Source organism: Saimiri boliviensis, chromosome 15 (assembly GCF_048565385.1).
Source record: "Saimiri boliviensis isolate mSaiBol1 chromosome 15, mSaiBol1.pri, whole genome shotgun sequence".
In the NCBI taxonomy this organism is placed as follows: Eukaryota; Metazoa; Chordata; class Mammalia; order Primates; family Cebidae; genus Saimiri; species Saimiri boliviensis.
In genome coordinates, this window is record NC_133463.1 from 38,208,784 (window position 1) to 38,228,105 (window position 19,322).

The following is a 19,322-nucleotide window of genomic DNA, read 5'->3' on the forward strand; positions in this document are numbered from 1 at the left end:
ATTTCAACAGACACAGATATTCAGTTCATAACACTCTTTGCTAGATGAATGGATAAACAAAATGTGGTATATACATATAATGGGATGTTAGCCAGTCTTAAAAATGCTACATTGTACACACTGCAACATGTGTGACCATTGAAAATATGATCCTAAATAAAATAAGCCAGACACCAAAGGACAAATAGTATAAATCCATTTATACCTGTTACCAAGACTAGTCAAATTCATAAAGAGAGAGAGTAGAATAATACATTTTACCACTGAACAATTCAGGGATTAGGGGCACAGATCCCCACATAGTCAAAAATTAGCATATAACTTTTGACTTCCCTAAAACTTAACTACTAATAGCCTCTTGTTGACCAGAAGTCTTACCAATAACATAGAGTTGATTAACCCATATTTGTGTGTTATAGGTATTATATACCATATTTTTACAATAAAGAAAAATGTTATTAAGATAGTCATATGGAAAAATATATATATTTCTTTTTTATTAAGTGGAAGTAGATCATTATCAAGGTCTTCATCCTCTTCATCTGCACATTGACTAGGCTGAGGAGGAGGAAGAGAAGGGGTTGACTGTTCTTTAAAGGGTGGCAGAGGCAGAAGAGGTGGAGACACTCAGTGTACTTTACAAAAAATGCATTTTCTAATTATTTTGCCTTTTCTCTAAAAGTGTTTGTATATGGTATCAATCCTTTCTCCACTGATTGCTTTAGTTTCAGTGCTTGCTTCATAGAAGAGCCCATAAGGTAGTTTTGAATAAATGGAACCTCTCTGCTAGATTGTCTAATGTCAGTTTGTTTTCCAGCATTGCTTCTTTTGTGTCATCTTCCTCATCTGTCACTGGATCAGATGCACTCATCGTTATAAAGTTGTTTTCTGTTAATTCTGATGTAATATCTATCAGTTCTTGAATTTCTCCAAGATCCAGATCTTGTGAAGTCATGCACAACATCTGTGTACACAGTTTTCTCCAGCAAGAATTCATTGTTTCAAGATTGATGGCTCTTTATATAACAATGATGGCATCTTTCATGGTGTAATCCTTCTAGAATCTCATGATTTTCTCTCTACTGGGGATCCGTTCAATAGCATTGACAATACTTTCCATAGAATACCATGTGTAGTGAGCCTTAAAGATCTTTATGACCCCTTGATAAGATGTTGTTTTGTGGGGCAGGTAGACCACTTTGACACTTTCAGTGTTGAATTTATGGGGTTCTTGGTGGCCAAGGAAATTTTCTAATATAAGAAGAACTTTAAATAACATTATGAGAAGAACTTGCCTTACTGGCAGCAGACTTCCTGACTTCAGGGACAAAGCATCAATAAAACCAATCGGTATTCTCATTGTCCAGATAACTAAAATACTGGCAATGGGTATTTATCTTTTCCCTTTAAGGCTTATGGGATAGCAGGTTTTAGAATATGAGCAGTCGTGAGCATAAACCCAACTGCATTTGCACAAAAACACAGAGTTAGCCCATTTCTTCCTGCCTGAAATCTTGGTGCTTGGTTCTCTTCCTTACTAATAAATGTTCTTTGTAGCATTTTTTTCCAGAATAGGGCACTTTCGTCTTCATTAAAATTGTACACAGGCAAATATGTTTTCTCCTCAATTATTTTCTTCAAGACATCTGAGAACTAGTCTCCTGTTTCTTGATCAGCACAAACTGCTTATCCTGTTATTTTGACATTTTGTAAGCTAAATCTTTTTCTAAAATTATCAAACCATCCTTTACTGGTATTAAATTCTCCAGCTTTAGAATCTTCACCTTCCTTTTACTTTAACTTTGGCATATAATGACTTCACTTTTTCTCAAATCATGTTATAATCTATAGGTAAGCCTTTCTTAGAGTAATCGTGCAACCACATACAAGCTGCATTTTCAATAGGAGATTAAAAGGCATTTTTCAAAAAGTGCAAGACTTCTGTGGCTACCAGCATAGCTACAACAACACTAGCAACACTTTGTATGGGTCCCATGGTATTATTCAAGGTTTACAGTATTGCAGTAAACACAATAAAAATACATAAGAACTGCAGAAGTTCACTTTTTATGCGATTAACTGGAGATATGCGATTAACTGGAGAGACAACTTCTCACACAGAGATGATTAGCATCATATGGTGTTTTCAGCAGATACAACATTTGGGCTCACTGCAATAGCAACAGGAAGTGGCTACAAAATTATTACATTAGTACAATATGTACTGAGTTAATTTTATGTAGTTACTTAATACTGCCTCTTTGTGTTTGCTTATATTTTTCTCAACTGATAATAACATCATGTATAGTCAGTGTTTGTATGGATAAGTTTTAATAAGTTTTAACTTTTTATAATAGGTTTGTATATATTTTCGGTAGTACATAATAGATGAGTTACCACGTGTATTTTATGCATTAATTACTTACCTACATTTTAGAAATTTTTTGGTATTTCCAGGCTATGTGGTTCATCTGTGAGTTTTTTCACATTGTTGAAACTTCCCCCGAAATCTTCCAATATACTTACCGAAAAAAATTTAGGTGTAAGTTAATTGAAACCCATATTGTTCACAAGTCAACTGTAGTTACCAGAGGCTGGGAAAAGCAGTAATGTGGAGTCATTATTTAATAATCACAGTAAGTCTTTATTTAATGTTATCATGAAAACATTCTTGAAAACTCATCTTTAAGTAAAATGATATGTAACATAACCAATTTTATCAGGGGTTAATTAATATGAATAAGAGCATATTTCTGGTCACAAAAAAATCACCAGACTTCTAAATAAAGACTGAAACACTTCTAATATTAAACACTGAAAGAAATGTAAGCTATACATACATTTAAGATTAATACAAAGTAAGATAATTATTTATCCAGTTATTCCAGCTTAGGATCACATATGGCCAGAGCCTATCTGGCAGCCTAGGGTGCAAGACATGAACCCATCCTGGACAAGATGTCATCCATTGCAGGGCACACTCACCCATACACTTCCTCACTCCGACAGGGGTCATTTAGACATGGCAGTTTCTAACAGGCATATCTCTAGGATGCAGGAGAACACCTAAATACCCAGAGAAAACTCACACAAAGATGAAGAGAACATGCAATCTCTACACAAACGGTGGCCCCAGCTGGGAATTGATTTTTTTTTCTCATCAACATTATAATGAAACCTTGTTGAATAAAATATTATTCGTGGACTCTTCTATATATATTTTCAGTTTAGGGTGATGCAAAAGTTCAGGAGATAGATGGTAATGCTGATTGTATAACAGTGTCAGTGTACATAATTCCATCAAACTGTATCCTTGAAAATTGTTAAAATGATAAATTTAAGTTACGTATTTTTTACCACAATTTAAAATAAAGACAACTCACCCTAGTTGGACAAAGAGAGAGATGGGAGCAATATGAAAGCATAGAGGCCAGTTGGAGAATCTTGTAGTTTCTGGTGGGAAATGATCGTTTCCTTGACAAAGGAGTGGCAGTAGAAATAAGTATTTTCATTGAAGATAAAATTGTAGCTAAGACCTGATGATGGATTGGGTATCCATGATGAGGAAAAATAAGAAATTAAGAATGACCCCTGTATTTTTTATTTAAACAGCACTGTGATCTCAGAGTCTGGACATTTGGCTGAGGTCAGAGTTACAGTTAAATAGTGTGTCATAGATGCATAGATTGTATTTAAGTGATTAATTTTAGAAAAGATAACCAAGGTTGCTGGTCAGCTCTAGATACTATCAACCTTGAGGCTACAGTAAGAAAGTGCTGTGAAATAATAAAATGAGAAGAAAGGGTGTGTCTGGTAAAGAGATTTCAGGTTTTTTGTTTTTTGTTTTTTGTTTTTTTTTAACTGTAAAACCGAAATGGCCGTAAGTGAAATATTCTAGCATAGAAATGAGAATATTAATTAGGCTGGGCAAATTGGACTATGCAAGGCTGTTTTGCATTGGCAATTAGAAAAGCTTTGGAAGTGAGAGTATTATACTCAGAGCATATGCAGCCACAGCCCAGTGTCCTATCATGGTGCAAAATGGGGTGTTTTGTTTGCATAAAAACTAAATACTCTTGGTTCTTTTAGATTTGTTTTCAGACAGTCTGCCTTCTCATTTTTTAATATGAATAGGGTCTCCTAGGCTTTCCCATCATACAGACAGGCAGCTGGGTCTCCTCTCTTTTAAAGGCAATCCAGATTAACAGACAGAGCCAAGCTTGGGTGTCAGTCAGGTCTCTATTTGAATACTGATTCCTCCTGTTACCATTGATGTGTCCTTGGGCAAGTTACGTATTTTTTTTTGCAGGGTTTTAATTCATCATTACAGAGATTATAGTGCTGAATATGAGAACTTATTATAAAGATTAAAGATACTGCATGTAACTTGCCTGGTACATCATGGGCAGTAAAAGCATGTTAGCAGTTGTTCTTCCCATGGAGACTTGCGGGGAGTGGAACTGGGTGTTCAGTGTGACCAAAGAACAGATTCTATGGAGGAAAACAACGTGAGAATACTTGAGACAAAATCATACAAAGCTTGGACGGCATTCTAAGAAATTGTTTCTGCAGGATGTGGGCAGCTTCAGTAGTGCATGATGGAAGAGCTTGAGAATTGTCATAGTCAGAATAGAATCTAATATCTAGGTATTGATAAGCTGTCTTCTCACCTTTTCAGGAGAGTCAGTGTGGCACATTGGAGAGAATTTAAGAAATAGCTTCATTTTTAGAAATAATGTAGCTTCTATCAGCTTTATGATCTCTACACTTTTTACTGTACACGTTAATTTTTAAAACATGTACCTTCTTTTATTTATAATTATATTCATGAACTGAATTACTAAAATTATGTATATTATACAACATTATAATAGAAATATTAAGGCGAACTAAAGATGATGTTTTAAAATAATTGTTTTTTACTTATGAATTAAATTTACATTGTTTTGTCCTTATTAGAAATATTATTAATCATTTATTCTTTGCGAGTTCTATGACTGACCCTTATTCTTCTTTAAAATGCTGATTTAACACTTTGAAATACAGCAATTTCAAGATCAGTTTATTTATAATCTTTATCTTAAAAATATGGACAAAAATAACACCACACAGGATCCTGGAAAAGTTGCATCATTAGCTGGTTATAAATTATGAGCCTTGTTTTGTAATTCTATCCCTCAATTATACAAAATTTTTTGGTAAAATTCAGGAGTTGAATTATCATCTTCTCTGAAGTCTATCAGTTGTTTCTAAATGCCAGTCAAAAGGTGTTGCATTTTCATATTTTTAGCAAGTGGGATTAAAACCCTCTGCAACTGTTGTTTTGGCAGGTTATTTTGCAGATGGAAAATTCTGTTGCTGGGATTTTAAAGGAGGCAATTATGACAGTTTGAATAGGTCATGAATTTATTTTTTTTTTTGAGTGTAATGTCATGTGATGATAGAAACATTTCCAAACATCTGTTTTTAAAAATAGTTGGCATGGCATATCTTTTCTTGAAAAGCAATTTCTTTCACTTGTATTGCAAAAACATCACTATAATCTTGATGCTATAGATTAAAAGATTTTTGTTTCTCTTATCCCAAAATAACTACTGAGTAGTATACTATTTGCAGCCACTTGTCTTCACCAGGAAAGGACAACACTTTTGTCTTTTTGTAAAAGGAAATACATAACTCATTTAAGTTTGATAACTTTTAAGTATCTTGCTATGAAGTAACCAGCAAACATCTATATAGCACAAAATATTTTCTTGTATTATAAAGTGTTACAATAAAGTATTGTTATAAAGTATTATAAAATGTCTTTTTTGTAAGATGATATAATTCATAAATCCATGTAACCTGGCACAGAAAAAATAGGTATATGTTATATTGTTCTGGAATCTCCCTAACTGTGGATGGTGACAGTGTGAACCTCTCTACACTATGAAACTCCAACTCCTCCCTCAGGACATCTGGTGGTGATGAATGTATGAAGTTTGGTTAGTCTGTTCATTAAGTAAAAGTAAAGTTTATTTCTTCTAATGTTAGGTTTCATCTACAGTTGTGCTCATGCATGCATATGTGGATGTGTGCATTGTATAAAATGTTCTGATATTTTGTACCTTCATCTCAATGGGACATTTTGTACCCGCACTTTGCAAGCTTAATTGAGATTAATTTCATCTTTGTATTGTTGGTGTCAATGAAACTGAATCTGCTCCTAGTAAATAAAGGTGAGTTTAGTCTGTGATTCACATGACAGACTCTCAACTATGTGCCTTTTAGAGCATTCACATGGCACATTGTTCAGCATTCGTCTTCACTTGGCTTGTGTGAAAAGACAAAGATTTGAAGGGGATTTCACTGTTCTGAATTTTTAGTTAATTGTGAGATAAAGTAGAATCATGTCCATGATTATTACAGGTAGCTAGTTTTTTGGTAATTATTTCTGTCTACTTCAGAAACACAGGGGTTGTGGTATCATACACATACTTTGTTATTATCGTTGGTTGTGTTTTGCTTTTATTTGGATCTTGTTTTGTCACTGCGTGTATGTGTGTGTGTGTGTGTGTGTGTGTGCATGTACAGTATAAATCTTTCTTTTAAAAAGCTAAACAACACAGAAGAAAACAAGAGTAAAATCTGAGTCGACAGCATATCATAGCCCTCTGCAACTTTCCAGCATGATGACTAGCACATAACGGAATTCCTTCCTTCCTTTCTTCCTTTCTTCCTTTTTGTATAGTGACATGATCTCAGCTCACTGTGACCTCCACCTCCCGGGTTCAAGCAATTCTCAGCCTCAGCCTCCTGACTAGGTGGGATTACAGGCATGCACCACCATGCCCTGCTAATTTTTTTAAAATATATTTTTAGTAGAGACAGGGTTTCACCATCTTGGCCAGGCTGGTCTTGAACTGCTGATCTTGTGATCCACCTACCTCAACCTCCCAAAGTGCTGGGATTACAGGTGTGAGCCACTTTGCCCAGCCATAATGGAATTTCAAGTAAGGTCACTGCTCTTTTTTAACACTGGAGTTCAGCCATTACTCTTTGAGAGGGTTTTGCTCCCACAGTTACTAAGTACAAAGTGCAATTCACTTTATGCAGATTGGAAATCCTCTCCACAGTCTTGACACCGAGGGTTATTGGCTTCTATCGTAAATCAATTTCATAGTAAGGTGCAAAATATGATCATGATGGTTATCACAACTTTTAGTAAGTTAGCTGTTTTCTTCTCTTCCTGTCCAAATGATGGTTGCCTCTTGATTGAGAAGATGTTTAGTGGAGTAGCTTTTGGTTGTTCCACTATTTCATTTCCATTTTAAGAAGACTTTTAAGAGATGATAAAATTCTAAATGAATTGAATTATATTAAGAAGCCTTTTAAGAGATGGTAAAATTCTAAATGAATTGAATTCTATTTGTGCAATTCATACATTAATCCATTCATGCTGGGGATGGGATGGTGATTTAGAGCCCATTTAGATTTTTGAATGAAGAAAAAGGCTAATTTCTGCCTGCTAACCTAGCCTATGAATTTTCAATTTGACCAATTCTGAATGACTACTCCAGCATCAGTTTAATTTTCTGGTTAATAGGTAGTTATATTTATAGCCATTTTTCCAACAAGAAAATGTATGCCACAAATCTGCCATTTTTTATAACCGGTAAATATATGGTATTTGAGGGAAAAATGTCCTTAAATTGTTACTGACTTTGCTGATGATACCATAGAATAGAAGGGTCAACTCTTTTTAGTTGTTAATTTTACTTTATAACAAAATTTAGCAAATGCATTTATAAGTCTCATACTGAAAAAAGGAAATTAATATTTTATAACATTGAGAAGTAATCTATTAAAAATGCATTCTTTCAGTTGGATTTCATCTGAGAAAGTTAATTATATCAGATATATTTTAAACATCATAGATTTAAATATTTTGTTAGTATGATAAAATTTGAAGTAAAGTCAGTAATTTAAAAAAAATGTTTCCCAAAATATTAAAAATGTTTATATAATCAAGTAAATGTAAGAAATTGTTACTAAATAAATGCTATAAAATAAATTTATCACCTTTGCCCTTTTCTGTCCTTTTCTTTTCATATGAATACTGTATTTCAGATCATATAATCACTGGGCACGAGGAGCTTGCATTTGCCATACCATGTTAGGTGGAAATTAACTATACTTGAAATAAGCTGAAATAATGAATTCAGTCACAAATACGCATTGTGGACTGGCAAAGTGATTTTTCAGATTGAGTAAAATCCTAACACAGCCTTCCTTATATTCCCCTTCAACTATTTCTATAATTTCTAAAATGGATCTCTTCTAGCCCTAATATATTCAGTAGTTTAATCACCTGTTCACTTATTTTTTTTTTCTTCTTTCTGATGGGGAAAAGGATGTCTGCATTAATCAGAGTCAGTATTTCAAGATGTTTTCTCTGTATGTTATGTCCTGTCAGTGGGGAAGTTTTAAAATTGTTCTTGCATTTGTGATTCATCTAAGCAAATGAATTACAGTATCTAGCTTTATATTAAGATGGTGACAAACTTACCAGCTTAAAGACTATAGGGGGAATTTTATTTCTCTAGGTTGTAGTATTAGCCTTAAGGAATAAATAAGGATACATATTCTAAAAAATGACTGCTTAGATTTGCTCTTAGTTGTGAGAACTTCTACTATCTTCATTTTTTATATAATCATTTTTCAGAATACTGCTTAATATATGCAGTGAATAACAGAGTCAATGTAGATATTCACATTATGGGCACATGAAATATTAGTGACAAAGTCATTCTTTAACTAATGAATTTTGCTGAAAATTTTGCCTGACAGTCCTTATTTATACTACAGTCTAGCAAAGGCAGTATCTATTGGCACAGCATTTAATATTTAAGTGTTTACCTTTTATCGCTTGATATATCATCTTGCTCTGCAGAGAACAACATTCTTCTGGTTGTTCCTCTAGCTGAATAGCCACTAAGTGCAGGAAATTGGTTCTGTCTACCTGGTAGCAAGATGTTTGAATGAGTTAGTAAAACAGGAATGTAATTCAAGGTGAGATTTTGTTGTTTTCATTTGATGTTGGTTGTTCTAGTAATAATGATGTGGGGCAAGTCCCAGATAGTAAAGTCAAGTTCCTTAAAGGAACTTGTTCCTCCCTTGGTATTTTTTCAGTGTTCTCAATGACACTTATCAATCCAGTGAGCACAAAATGAAGAAAACATAACAAAAATTAATTTGCCAAATGTGTCACACCTTCCTTATTTGCTTTTGGATTTGGGGAGTTTTCAAGCACTCTATGATTCTTTACCCCATGTTGTTTGGATTTCCTTACAGCTATGACTAGTTCAACCTCACCAGTATTTTTAATCTTGCCTTATCCCAAGGACAGATCTTAAGTTGAACAGGAGCAATTTTAAGAATTCAGGGTACTTAGTAAGCATAAAATAATAATATGACATACTGAGCAAGAATTATGCTGAAGGCTTTGTATATTCTAAGTTAATGCTAACATCACCCATACAAATTGTATATCATTCATCCAAGTGCACACAAGGATGGATGATTCCTTGACTATTCATAATGTGCATTTGAGAACATTGAAAAGACATTAAAGCACAACTAATCTTGTGAGACAAATTTAGCATTTGCAATCATCCAGTAGGTAAAAGATTTTTAGACAGTGTTGAAAACAGGAATATATTTCAAATAAAAACATATGAGGTTGGAAGGGTATGGTATAATCTGTGACATACATATATATATATATATATATATATATATATATATATATATGTTTATAGATACACATACATATACAGTTATATCTCAAAATGTATTTTTAAGAACAGTGAAAAAGATGCAAAGACTACATGCCAGATCATTAACCTTGAATAGCATAATACTAGGAGTAAGGGGAAAGATACATTTTCAAATACTACTTCATCGATTTAATTTTTTTATCAAAAAGGATATTATAAGTTTGTAATTTGGAAGAAAGGTTTGTTTCCTAGGTGACAAATCAATCTTGATTTGCCAGAAGACAAACCTTGACCATAAAATGATAGCACTCATATCTTTCCCAATATTTTACAATTAAGAATAATGATCCACTGCTCAGTCACTCAGAAAAAAACTCCCTTTCATGATAAATGACAGTGTAAAAGAAAACTTGAAGAAAAATCACAATTCATTTTTTATATTATTTTAAAACATTTGTTTGAAAGGCTAGTGCATAAATAAAATATGTACTTTTTATTCTGTTCATTGTGCACTTAACATTTATGTATTTTATAGTTCCTCTATCTGTACATAAGTCATAGAGTTTATTGTTAATGGTTTTTTCTTTGCTGTCCTCATAAACGTAATTGCTTGTAGCTTAGCACCCATGAGTAACCTAGCAACAAGTCAGCTCTCCAGTGAGTAAGAAATGAATGCAAACAAAGTGTTATGGAAAAAGCATTCAGTTTAAGAATACTGGTGCATGTATGTTATTAAAAATCAATATGCAACATTCTAATATTGATAAATTACATAATAATAGGTATTGACTTTTATATTAAGCAACATTTTTTGCCTCTTTCATTCAGAAAAAAAATGGAGTCTACCTCAAACTGCACTATTAACTAGGAAACTGAATATTCATATTTTCCCTGGCAGTCTGTTCATTACAGATTAGATGAGAAAAGTGTTTTGGCTTGCTTTTACTGTATAGTACATGATTTTACTAGATTAAGTTTCACTAATATACCTTCCTGACAGTGATGCATTGCTCATTTCTTAAATAGTTTTAAAATAATGTTTTTTTCAAGGGGATGTGCTTATGGTACTGTACTTTTGAGGTGGTCAGTTTTTGGAAATACCATGAAGAATTCCACTTTGTGTTTCACATTTTAAGACTTTGATACATTTAATATTAGTTTCTTTTGGTGAAAGTTAACTTCCATATTTGCTGAATAATTGCACTTAGAAAATCTATCTCCTGTTTTAGAAGTTTAAGTTCATAAAGGAAGAATATTGATTATTAGGGAAAGCTACAATTTTATAGGATGATAATTTATGTAATAAATAGACTGAGATTCGGAGGGAAACACGTGCTGGTAAATACCTTTCACTAAGGTATTTACTTTATGTAAATAGGCTTCTACTTTATGCCAGGACAGAATTACCTGGCCCTTATAAATTTGATAGGTAGTTCACTAAACTCCAGGAAATCTCAGAGTCCTGTAGAAAGAAGATTGAGGTAAAGGACAGCAGGATGAGATGTGGCCTGAACATATGATTGTGCATATAAAATGGATGCATAGAGTTGCAAAACTAGAAAGCATCTGCTCCCTGGTGGAGATACATATTTTTTCCAAATGCCCTGAGTGTGTATTAACTTTTAGATTTTTACCTTCAATGACTCTGAATTTTTTCTCTAATCACAATTAGGATGTGAGCTCAACTCTGACTTCTTTCTCTGTCCTTCTAGAGGCCCCATCACCAAGGAAGGTGGGGGATAAAAATCATGAGACCCTTAAAGAGAGGGCTAAACACACTTAAGATGATAATTGTATTTCTTCTATAGGTGAAAAAACTTGGTTACTTATGTGATTTATATTAAACTGAGTCACTGTAAATAAATGAAGAAATAATATTATTGACATAGTAAAGTCATCAAAATATACCTTAGCTACAATTTATCTGTAAAGATGCTACATATCATAGCTGGAGTCACTAGTGAACTTCAGGAAGATGGCTTTTTTTTAATGTAGTATATGCACATTAACTTCCCCTTGCAGCATAAATGTCCCAATGGAGTTATACTGTTGAAAAAGTTCACTTTGGGAGGTTGAAGTCCTGGAGGACAAGAATAATCTTAAGTCTTTATCCAGTATTTGCTATAGTACATTACATATTATAAGCTTGCAACACATGATTAATCTTTTTTAAATTAGCATTAGAAGGTGTGTCAGAAAGATCCATAACAATCACTGCAATTATATTAAAATAACCTAACCTATATAATAAATGTTACCAGAAAAATTCAAACACTTAAAATACTGTATGCCCTTGTGGAGAAAATGTATAAAACTCTATTATAGACATACATTAATTACCAGAAAACTATTGTTAAATTGTAAAATTTATCTAAAAGGAACTGTACTTGTTATTGCAGGTTTGGTTACAAAAGTACGGCTACCTTCCACCGACTGACCCCAGAATGTCAGTGCTGCGCTCTGCAGAGACCATGCAGTCCGCCCTAGCTGCCATGCAGCAGTTCTATGGCATTAACATGACAGGAAAAGTGGACAGAAACACAATTGAGTAAGTAATGGCACTTACACTCCATTCTTTTTGGTCCTTGAGCCAAACTAAGTAGTCTGGAAAACTTTATATGAACTCCACCAACCATTACTCCATTACACCAAATGGAGTGATTTGTCTCATGAACTTTCTTTGAGATTATATAACCTAATTTAGCCCCACTCCTCCAAGATTTCATTAGTTATTTAAAGCTCAATGTCAAGTTTGCTCACCTGATTTTAGCAACATATTTTCAAAGTAGTAAGGAAAATATGAATGAGAGTTGAAGTAGGTGTACAGTTAAAGCCAGTACAAGAAGAGTGACCATGAGCAACAGTGTGGGTTGTGTACTGATGAGACTGGATAAAGAAAATGTGGCACATATACATTATGGAATACAATGTAGCCATAAGAAACAACAAGTTCATGTCCTTTGCAGGGACACAGATAAAGCTGAAAAGCATCATTCTCAGCAAACTGACACAAGAACAGAAAACCAAACACCACATGCTCTCACTCATAAGTGGGTGTTGAACAGTAAGAACACATGGACACAGGAAGGGGAACACCACACACTGGAGCCTGCTGGGGTGGGGCTAGTGGAGGGATAGCAGGGGGTGGAGAGATTGGGGAGGGATAACATTAGGAGAAATACCTAATGTAGATGACAGGGGGATGGATGCAGCAAACCATCACAGCACGTGTATACCTATGTAACAAACCTGCACGATCTGCACATGTACCCCAGAACTTAAAGAATAATTAAAAAAAGAAAGAAAAATAAAGAATCCTTGACACTCACAAAATTTACTTATTTTTTCTTACTTAGTTTGATCATGGTACATCAGCCTTCCACAATAAGAAGGACAATAATACATTTTTCTCTCTGCTTCCTCAAATAAAGGCACTAAATGTCAAAGGCTAAGTGAACTGCAGAGTAGTTACAGAACCTGTCTTTTGACATTTGATCTGGGGAACTTGCCCTGCTATATATCTTGAGAAAAGACATACTGTTTTTCTTTTGAAATCTTAAATACTTGGATTATCTGGACTCAGACATACTTAATTAATTCTGACATATCTAACTAATTTAATACATAATTTTGAAATTATATTTTGCCTTCTAATGTTTGCAGCATGATGTTAGTCATAATATTTTTATTTCATCAAGGCAGGGAAACCTTTATAAATAATAAAGGCTTTGAGATTAAACTTCAAAGCAGTTTGAAAATATAAACACATTACCTCCCCTAGCACTTTTGAGAGATGCATAAATATTAACTTTGATCTACATCTTGGGAAACAGAATCAAGAGGAAAAAGAATGTATTCTGCCACAATTAGAAACTTGTTGTAAATATTGGGAATAGAGTTTTGATATTTTGGACCTGCTGCCCTCTAATCACTGCAATTCTCTTTAAATACTGTAATATCTATAATATCATTTTAAGTCATAATATGCCCCTTGTCTTAAATAAATATAGTTTTAAGTTAATCAAAAGCCTCCAGCAAGTCCTGTGTTTTGCATATTATACCAAATTCTATTTAAATTATACTCCTCATCCCAGCATTTTGCAAAGTGCTGTGGACAGCGTTCTTGTTCGTAATGGAGAGCTGTTCGCTTCTGATTCATTTCTTGGATATGACACAATTCATAAAAATACAGATAAATTGAGGACTTGGGAAACAAATTAGTTTACGTTGTTTGAATGTCTAACTTGAATAGTGCCAGAATAATAAGGAAGTTTGTGATATTTATTACTAGTTATTAAATTTAAGAAAGTGAAGTCTTAGAAAAGGTTGTGTCTACTTTTCTGCCAGGTTTGTGAGCTGTTGGTCATTGGAAGGATGGGATGGAAAGGTTTGGTTTCCCAAAAGTGGCTGGAGAAAGGTTTTTGTCAGGAGGTAATGGAACAGTAATGTGCACAGGATTTATTTGGGCCCTTCATGTGGAAAGGGGTCCGAACAGTTTACTGTTCTCTGGCAGGAGGATGTAAAAAATGCGAAGGCGTAGAGAAGGACACCGGCCTTTTTTTGGGCAGAGTGGCTCAGATTCCAGACCAGTAAAAATGATCGTGTCACTGTGTGGGAGTTAAAGCAGAATTTCTGTGATATAGCATTATACAGAAAAGATCAACTATATAGGCAGCCCATAATTTAAAATCAAAGGGATTTTTTTTTTTTTGCTTGTTTGTTTTGGGGTTTGGAGCTGTTTTGTTTTTGTTTTTGTTTGAACAAAGACTTGTTCTATTTCAGGTTTGGATTTTCTTGGTGTCTTTTTAGGAATTGGCAGTGCATCTTTCTCTTCAAACAGTGTTTCACCTGGCAGTTATTTCTAGGTGAAACCATGAAAGCCTTGTTAACTCCTCCTCATCTTCCCTTGCTAGCCTGCCATGCCTCCTCTGCTCCCTTGTCTGCTTGGAGACTTCATTCTCATTGTCACTTCCAGTAGAAACCCTGTGGCTTCACTTGCTTCCTGCCTGTTTCTTTTCTACTGTTGCACTTTTACTCTGAAGGTGTTATTGCTCAAGTTACTCAGCTGAAATCGTGTACTGTTTTCGGAAGCATAATCTCCATCATCATGCTATTAAAGCAATCATCTGTGCTTTTATAATTTTGAATTTGTGCTAACAATCCATGCTGAAATCACACTCTGTTATATTGCAGTCAAATTATAAGGTATGAATTTTTATCTAACACTTATTACACAAAATATGAACTATAGTTATAGATCTAAATTATTCCTCAGTGTTAATATAATGTCTTAACCATTTTCAGTGCTTTAAACTCTTATATAATTTTAGACTCTTGTCAAGATCAATTGTTTTTAAATTAAATAATTATATCCTCCTTTGGCAGATAGACATGTAATGCTTTGAATTTGTAATTATTGGGTAATTAAAAGTAATGACAATTGCAGTAATCCCTATATTAAATTGAAGAAATTATAACCATTTTCAAGCAATAAATTAAGGTATGATCTTAAATGGCATATTACATTGCTTTGATATTAACTAACAAATGTGTTAGAGATCATAATACTTACTCCCTCCCACAGAATGAGTTCATTACTGATTCTTTTATAGATGCATAATTAATTTTTATAAGCAAGTTCCCTTAAATTTCTTGATGAATGGAACAATCTATATTACACATAAACTGTATCTATTTAGCAAGGAAACAAAAAAATAGCAAGATAATAAAATGAGTCTGCTATGTTTTATAATTTTAATAGTAATTTTTTCATATTAGTTTATCTTTTTTTTACGTACACAGTGGCATGCACTCAAGTGTCCTTGGGGAAATATTTCTTTTTTAACTTTTTAAAATTATTATGGATATATAATATATTTATAGGGTGCATGTTATGTTTGATACAGGCATATAGTACATAATAATCAAATTAGGGTAGTTTGGTATCTATAACTACAAGTATTTGCCATTTATTCATGTTAGGGTTATTCCAATCCTACTCTTTTAGTTTTAAATATACAATAAGTTGTTTTTAACTGTAGTCACCCTATTGTGCCATTTACTACTGTATCTTATACATTCTACCTAACTATATTTTGTTCCCATTATCTGCCCCTTCTTTACTATACCTACCTTCCTACTATCCTTCCTAGACTCTGGCAGCATAATTCTAGTCTCTGTCTCCATCAGGTTTTTTGTATTCTTTTTTTTTTTTTTTTAGCTCCAACATATATGAGAACATGCAATGCAACATTTGTCTTTTTGTGCCTGGCTTATTTCACTTAATATAATGTTTTCCAATTCTATCCATGTTGCTGCAAATGAAAGGATTTTAGTTTTTATGGCTGAATAATATTTCATTGTTTAAACATACCATGTTTTCTTTATCCATTCAGCCATTGACAGACACTTCAGATGATTCCACACCTTAGCTATTGTGGCAGTGGGATTGTTAGATCATATGATAGTTCTATTTTTAGTTTTTTAAGGAACCTCCATACTGTTCTCCATAGTGGTTATACTAATTTGTATTTCCATAAGCAGTGTATAAGGATTCTCCTTTCTTTAGACCCTCATCAGCATTCATTATTGCCTGTCGTTTCGATAAAAGCTTGCTTAACTGGGGTAGGATGATATCTCACTTTACAGAAATTTAACCTAATTAAAATTTATTTAAGACTGAATAAGTAGTTTTTTCAAGTCATTTCGATGAAACTATAGTGATATTTGAATTCTTAATTTGATAAATAAAATGCCTATTTAGATATACCAAGAACGTCAACATTTTTGGCTTATCAATATGTTTTATGATTATTATTCTTTAAATGGCCAAGAGAATACTGTCTATCTTCTTTTTCAACTTGGATATAAAATATATATTCTTGAGCAATTTATGTTCTTTTTTTTTATTTCTGAAAATACTCATAGCATTAAAACACTGTCACATCATAGGATGGGTCAGTCCTCATTCTAGTGGCAGCAGAAGGAAAGTTGATAGCTAGTAAGCAGGGACCTTAGGTTCCTATTCTGAAAGTAAAAAGTTCAAAGAATTAGTAAGAGCTGACACTAACTGAACTTGTGTTCACATTGAAATCATGGTGGCTTAATACACTTTTGTTCTTGCTCAGGTATTTAGGTACTTTAACTTTGCCATTTCAATCTTGTGAATAATCTGTGTGGTTATGCAGGCAGTTAATGAGTCTGCAGAAAAAAGAAACTCTAGACTAGAGTGAGCTGTCAGCTGCAACATTTTTAGCCCTAAGTTAATTTACTTTTAAAAATCTTCCCATGACAACTGGACTTGACTTATGAATATAAACAAAATCTAAGGATTTTTAAAAAGTAATTAAAATAAGCATATTTAAAAATTTCTAGAAGGATATTTAGGGACTACTATAAATAGCAAATATTACTTTTACTTTTATTTAAAACTTGAAAAAGTATGGAGAATGGAAACTTATTTAACATATTATGCTGGTGAATATTGTTCTTAGAACACTTACTGATAAAGTACAACATATGTATTTGGCAGTTGTTTTCTTTTTTTCTTGGTAAAGATAGGAGTATGTACACAGAGCCACTGTGCGGCAGAGCTCTAGCTGCAAGGGATGGTGTTTACTTTGTATTTTGTTGAAGCACTGCCTTCTTGCAGTGCCACCACGGGATACCTGGTGCACGGACTATAACGTAAGGACACCTCTTAGAGTCATGCAGTCAGCGGTCTTGTGTGTTTGACATAAATGCCCAACTTATTAAATAGTTTTTAAAAATATGTTTTGCTGAAGCTAATGGACACTTTCAGATAGTGTGTGTGTGTGTGTGTGTGTGTGTGTGTGTTGTGTTGTGTGTGTGTGTGTGTGTGTTTGTACAGCAAACTGTTTAGAAGCTTCTGGCTACTTTATTTACATGAAACAGGGGACAGTGAAGCTGCTTATTTACGTTTCTAATATCAAAGTATCAAAAAGATCCCTGTTTTAAATAACATACATACAGGTCAAAGGGAGGTGAAGCACACTGATACTGTATGCTGCTGCTGCTGTTGCTGCTTCTACCACTACTACCAGCGGTACAACTACTTCCTGATATTTGTAAAATAATAATAGTTACTGTCTGCTAGACACTATTTTAAGTGTTCAAAATGTTTTAATTATTTAAAATAGAGGTCATATTATCATCTCCTTTTTATAGATGTGGAAACTGAAACATAAAAAGAAACAGTAACCTGACAATTATTGTAGAGCTAGTGAGTCAGTGAGTGGAGCCAGTGTGGTAACTCTGCAGTTTGGCACCAGGATCTCTGCTTTCAGTTTTTATACTCCTCTCAAGAGCACTGATTCTAGACATTTTTTTTTCTTTTTAAATTGAGTTAACTTAAATGAAGACATTAATGATCTTTCCACCTAATTTTAAAATTCTCTAGTTTCTTAAAAATTAAATCAGTGTTAAAAATCAGTACTATATTTATGAAAACTGAAGCCATGTTGTTATTTACACCTTGATAATTACAAAATGCCTTTTACTGTTAACTGCCTACCCCATGCTGCAGGGCTCCTTCCCCATGTCTTGTCTTCTTTGGGATGTCAACTTAAAATTTCTCACAAGTGAGTCAGTCAAGAAAAAGAAAAAGCACAGTTATATGATTTGTGTGTTGACACACTGAAAAAGTAACTATGTTTAACCAGTGACACTGTCACAAAAAAGTATTGCCTGAAGTAGTATGTTATTGAAAGCTTTTTTAAAAAAGGTGGTAACTAGATTTTGCCAAGTTGCCAGTATATTTGGTAATAAGCAAATATATATATATTACACTTATATATTAACTTTATATGTAGATAGTCATAGTTATATATGCCTGCTTTTTGTGTTAACAGGTATATGTGGGATTTATCAAACTGAAATTTGAATGCTACTAACATTTTAGTGCCTAATAAATTCATATTATCTATTTGGGCAACTGGAAATGAACCTGACTCCTGGACTGTGACTGAATAATAATATTAACATGCCAGTTTTGCATTTAATATTAGACAACATTTAATGCATTGATGAGTCCTGTTAAACACTGACCATTCTTTATATCCATTGGGAACTTTAAAAGTTCTATAAGAAAGAACCTGCCTGCTTATTAAAATGTTTCCAGTCATATACAAAATGTTCCAAGTGATATACAAAAGCCTGAAGATCAATTTAGCTCAGATTCTGTGTCATGTTCAGTAGTGTGATGTGCTTTGATTGTATTTGTGATATTTTATGTACTTTGAGAAGATAACACCCACTAATATGTCTGTGCCAGCATATTTGGATACAAATATTGGTGAAGTTAACATAGAGTATTCTCAACTTGACCAATTTTCATTCAGAGTTACTTTCATTAAATCATTAGTTGATATTAAATTGTATATGTTATGCTTATTTCTTATGTGTAAATCATCTACTTCATGATTTTGCTTTATATAAGTGTCCACATAATATCTCTACAATAATCATTTTTTCAAGGCACAGAGTTGGAAAAAGTTAGAAGTCCACGAAATATGTCGGGTTGTCGAAATGACCAGTATATGCAAC

At 33.4% G+C, this 19,322-nt stretch overlaps 1 protein-coding gene across 1 annotated transcript in view; it reads left to right on the forward strand.

The window, feature by feature from the left end:
• MMP16 (matrix metallopeptidase 16) overlaps positions 1–19,322 on the forward strand; it is a 273,362-nt gene that overhangs the window by 126,713 nt on the left and 127,327 nt on the right. Inside the window, exon 2 of the mRNA XM_003940505.4 lies at positions 12,158–12,306. Coding sequence (XP_003940554.1) covers positions 12,158–12,306 — 149 coding nt within the window. The remainder of the gene's footprint in view (positions 1–12,157; positions 12,307–19,322) is intronic.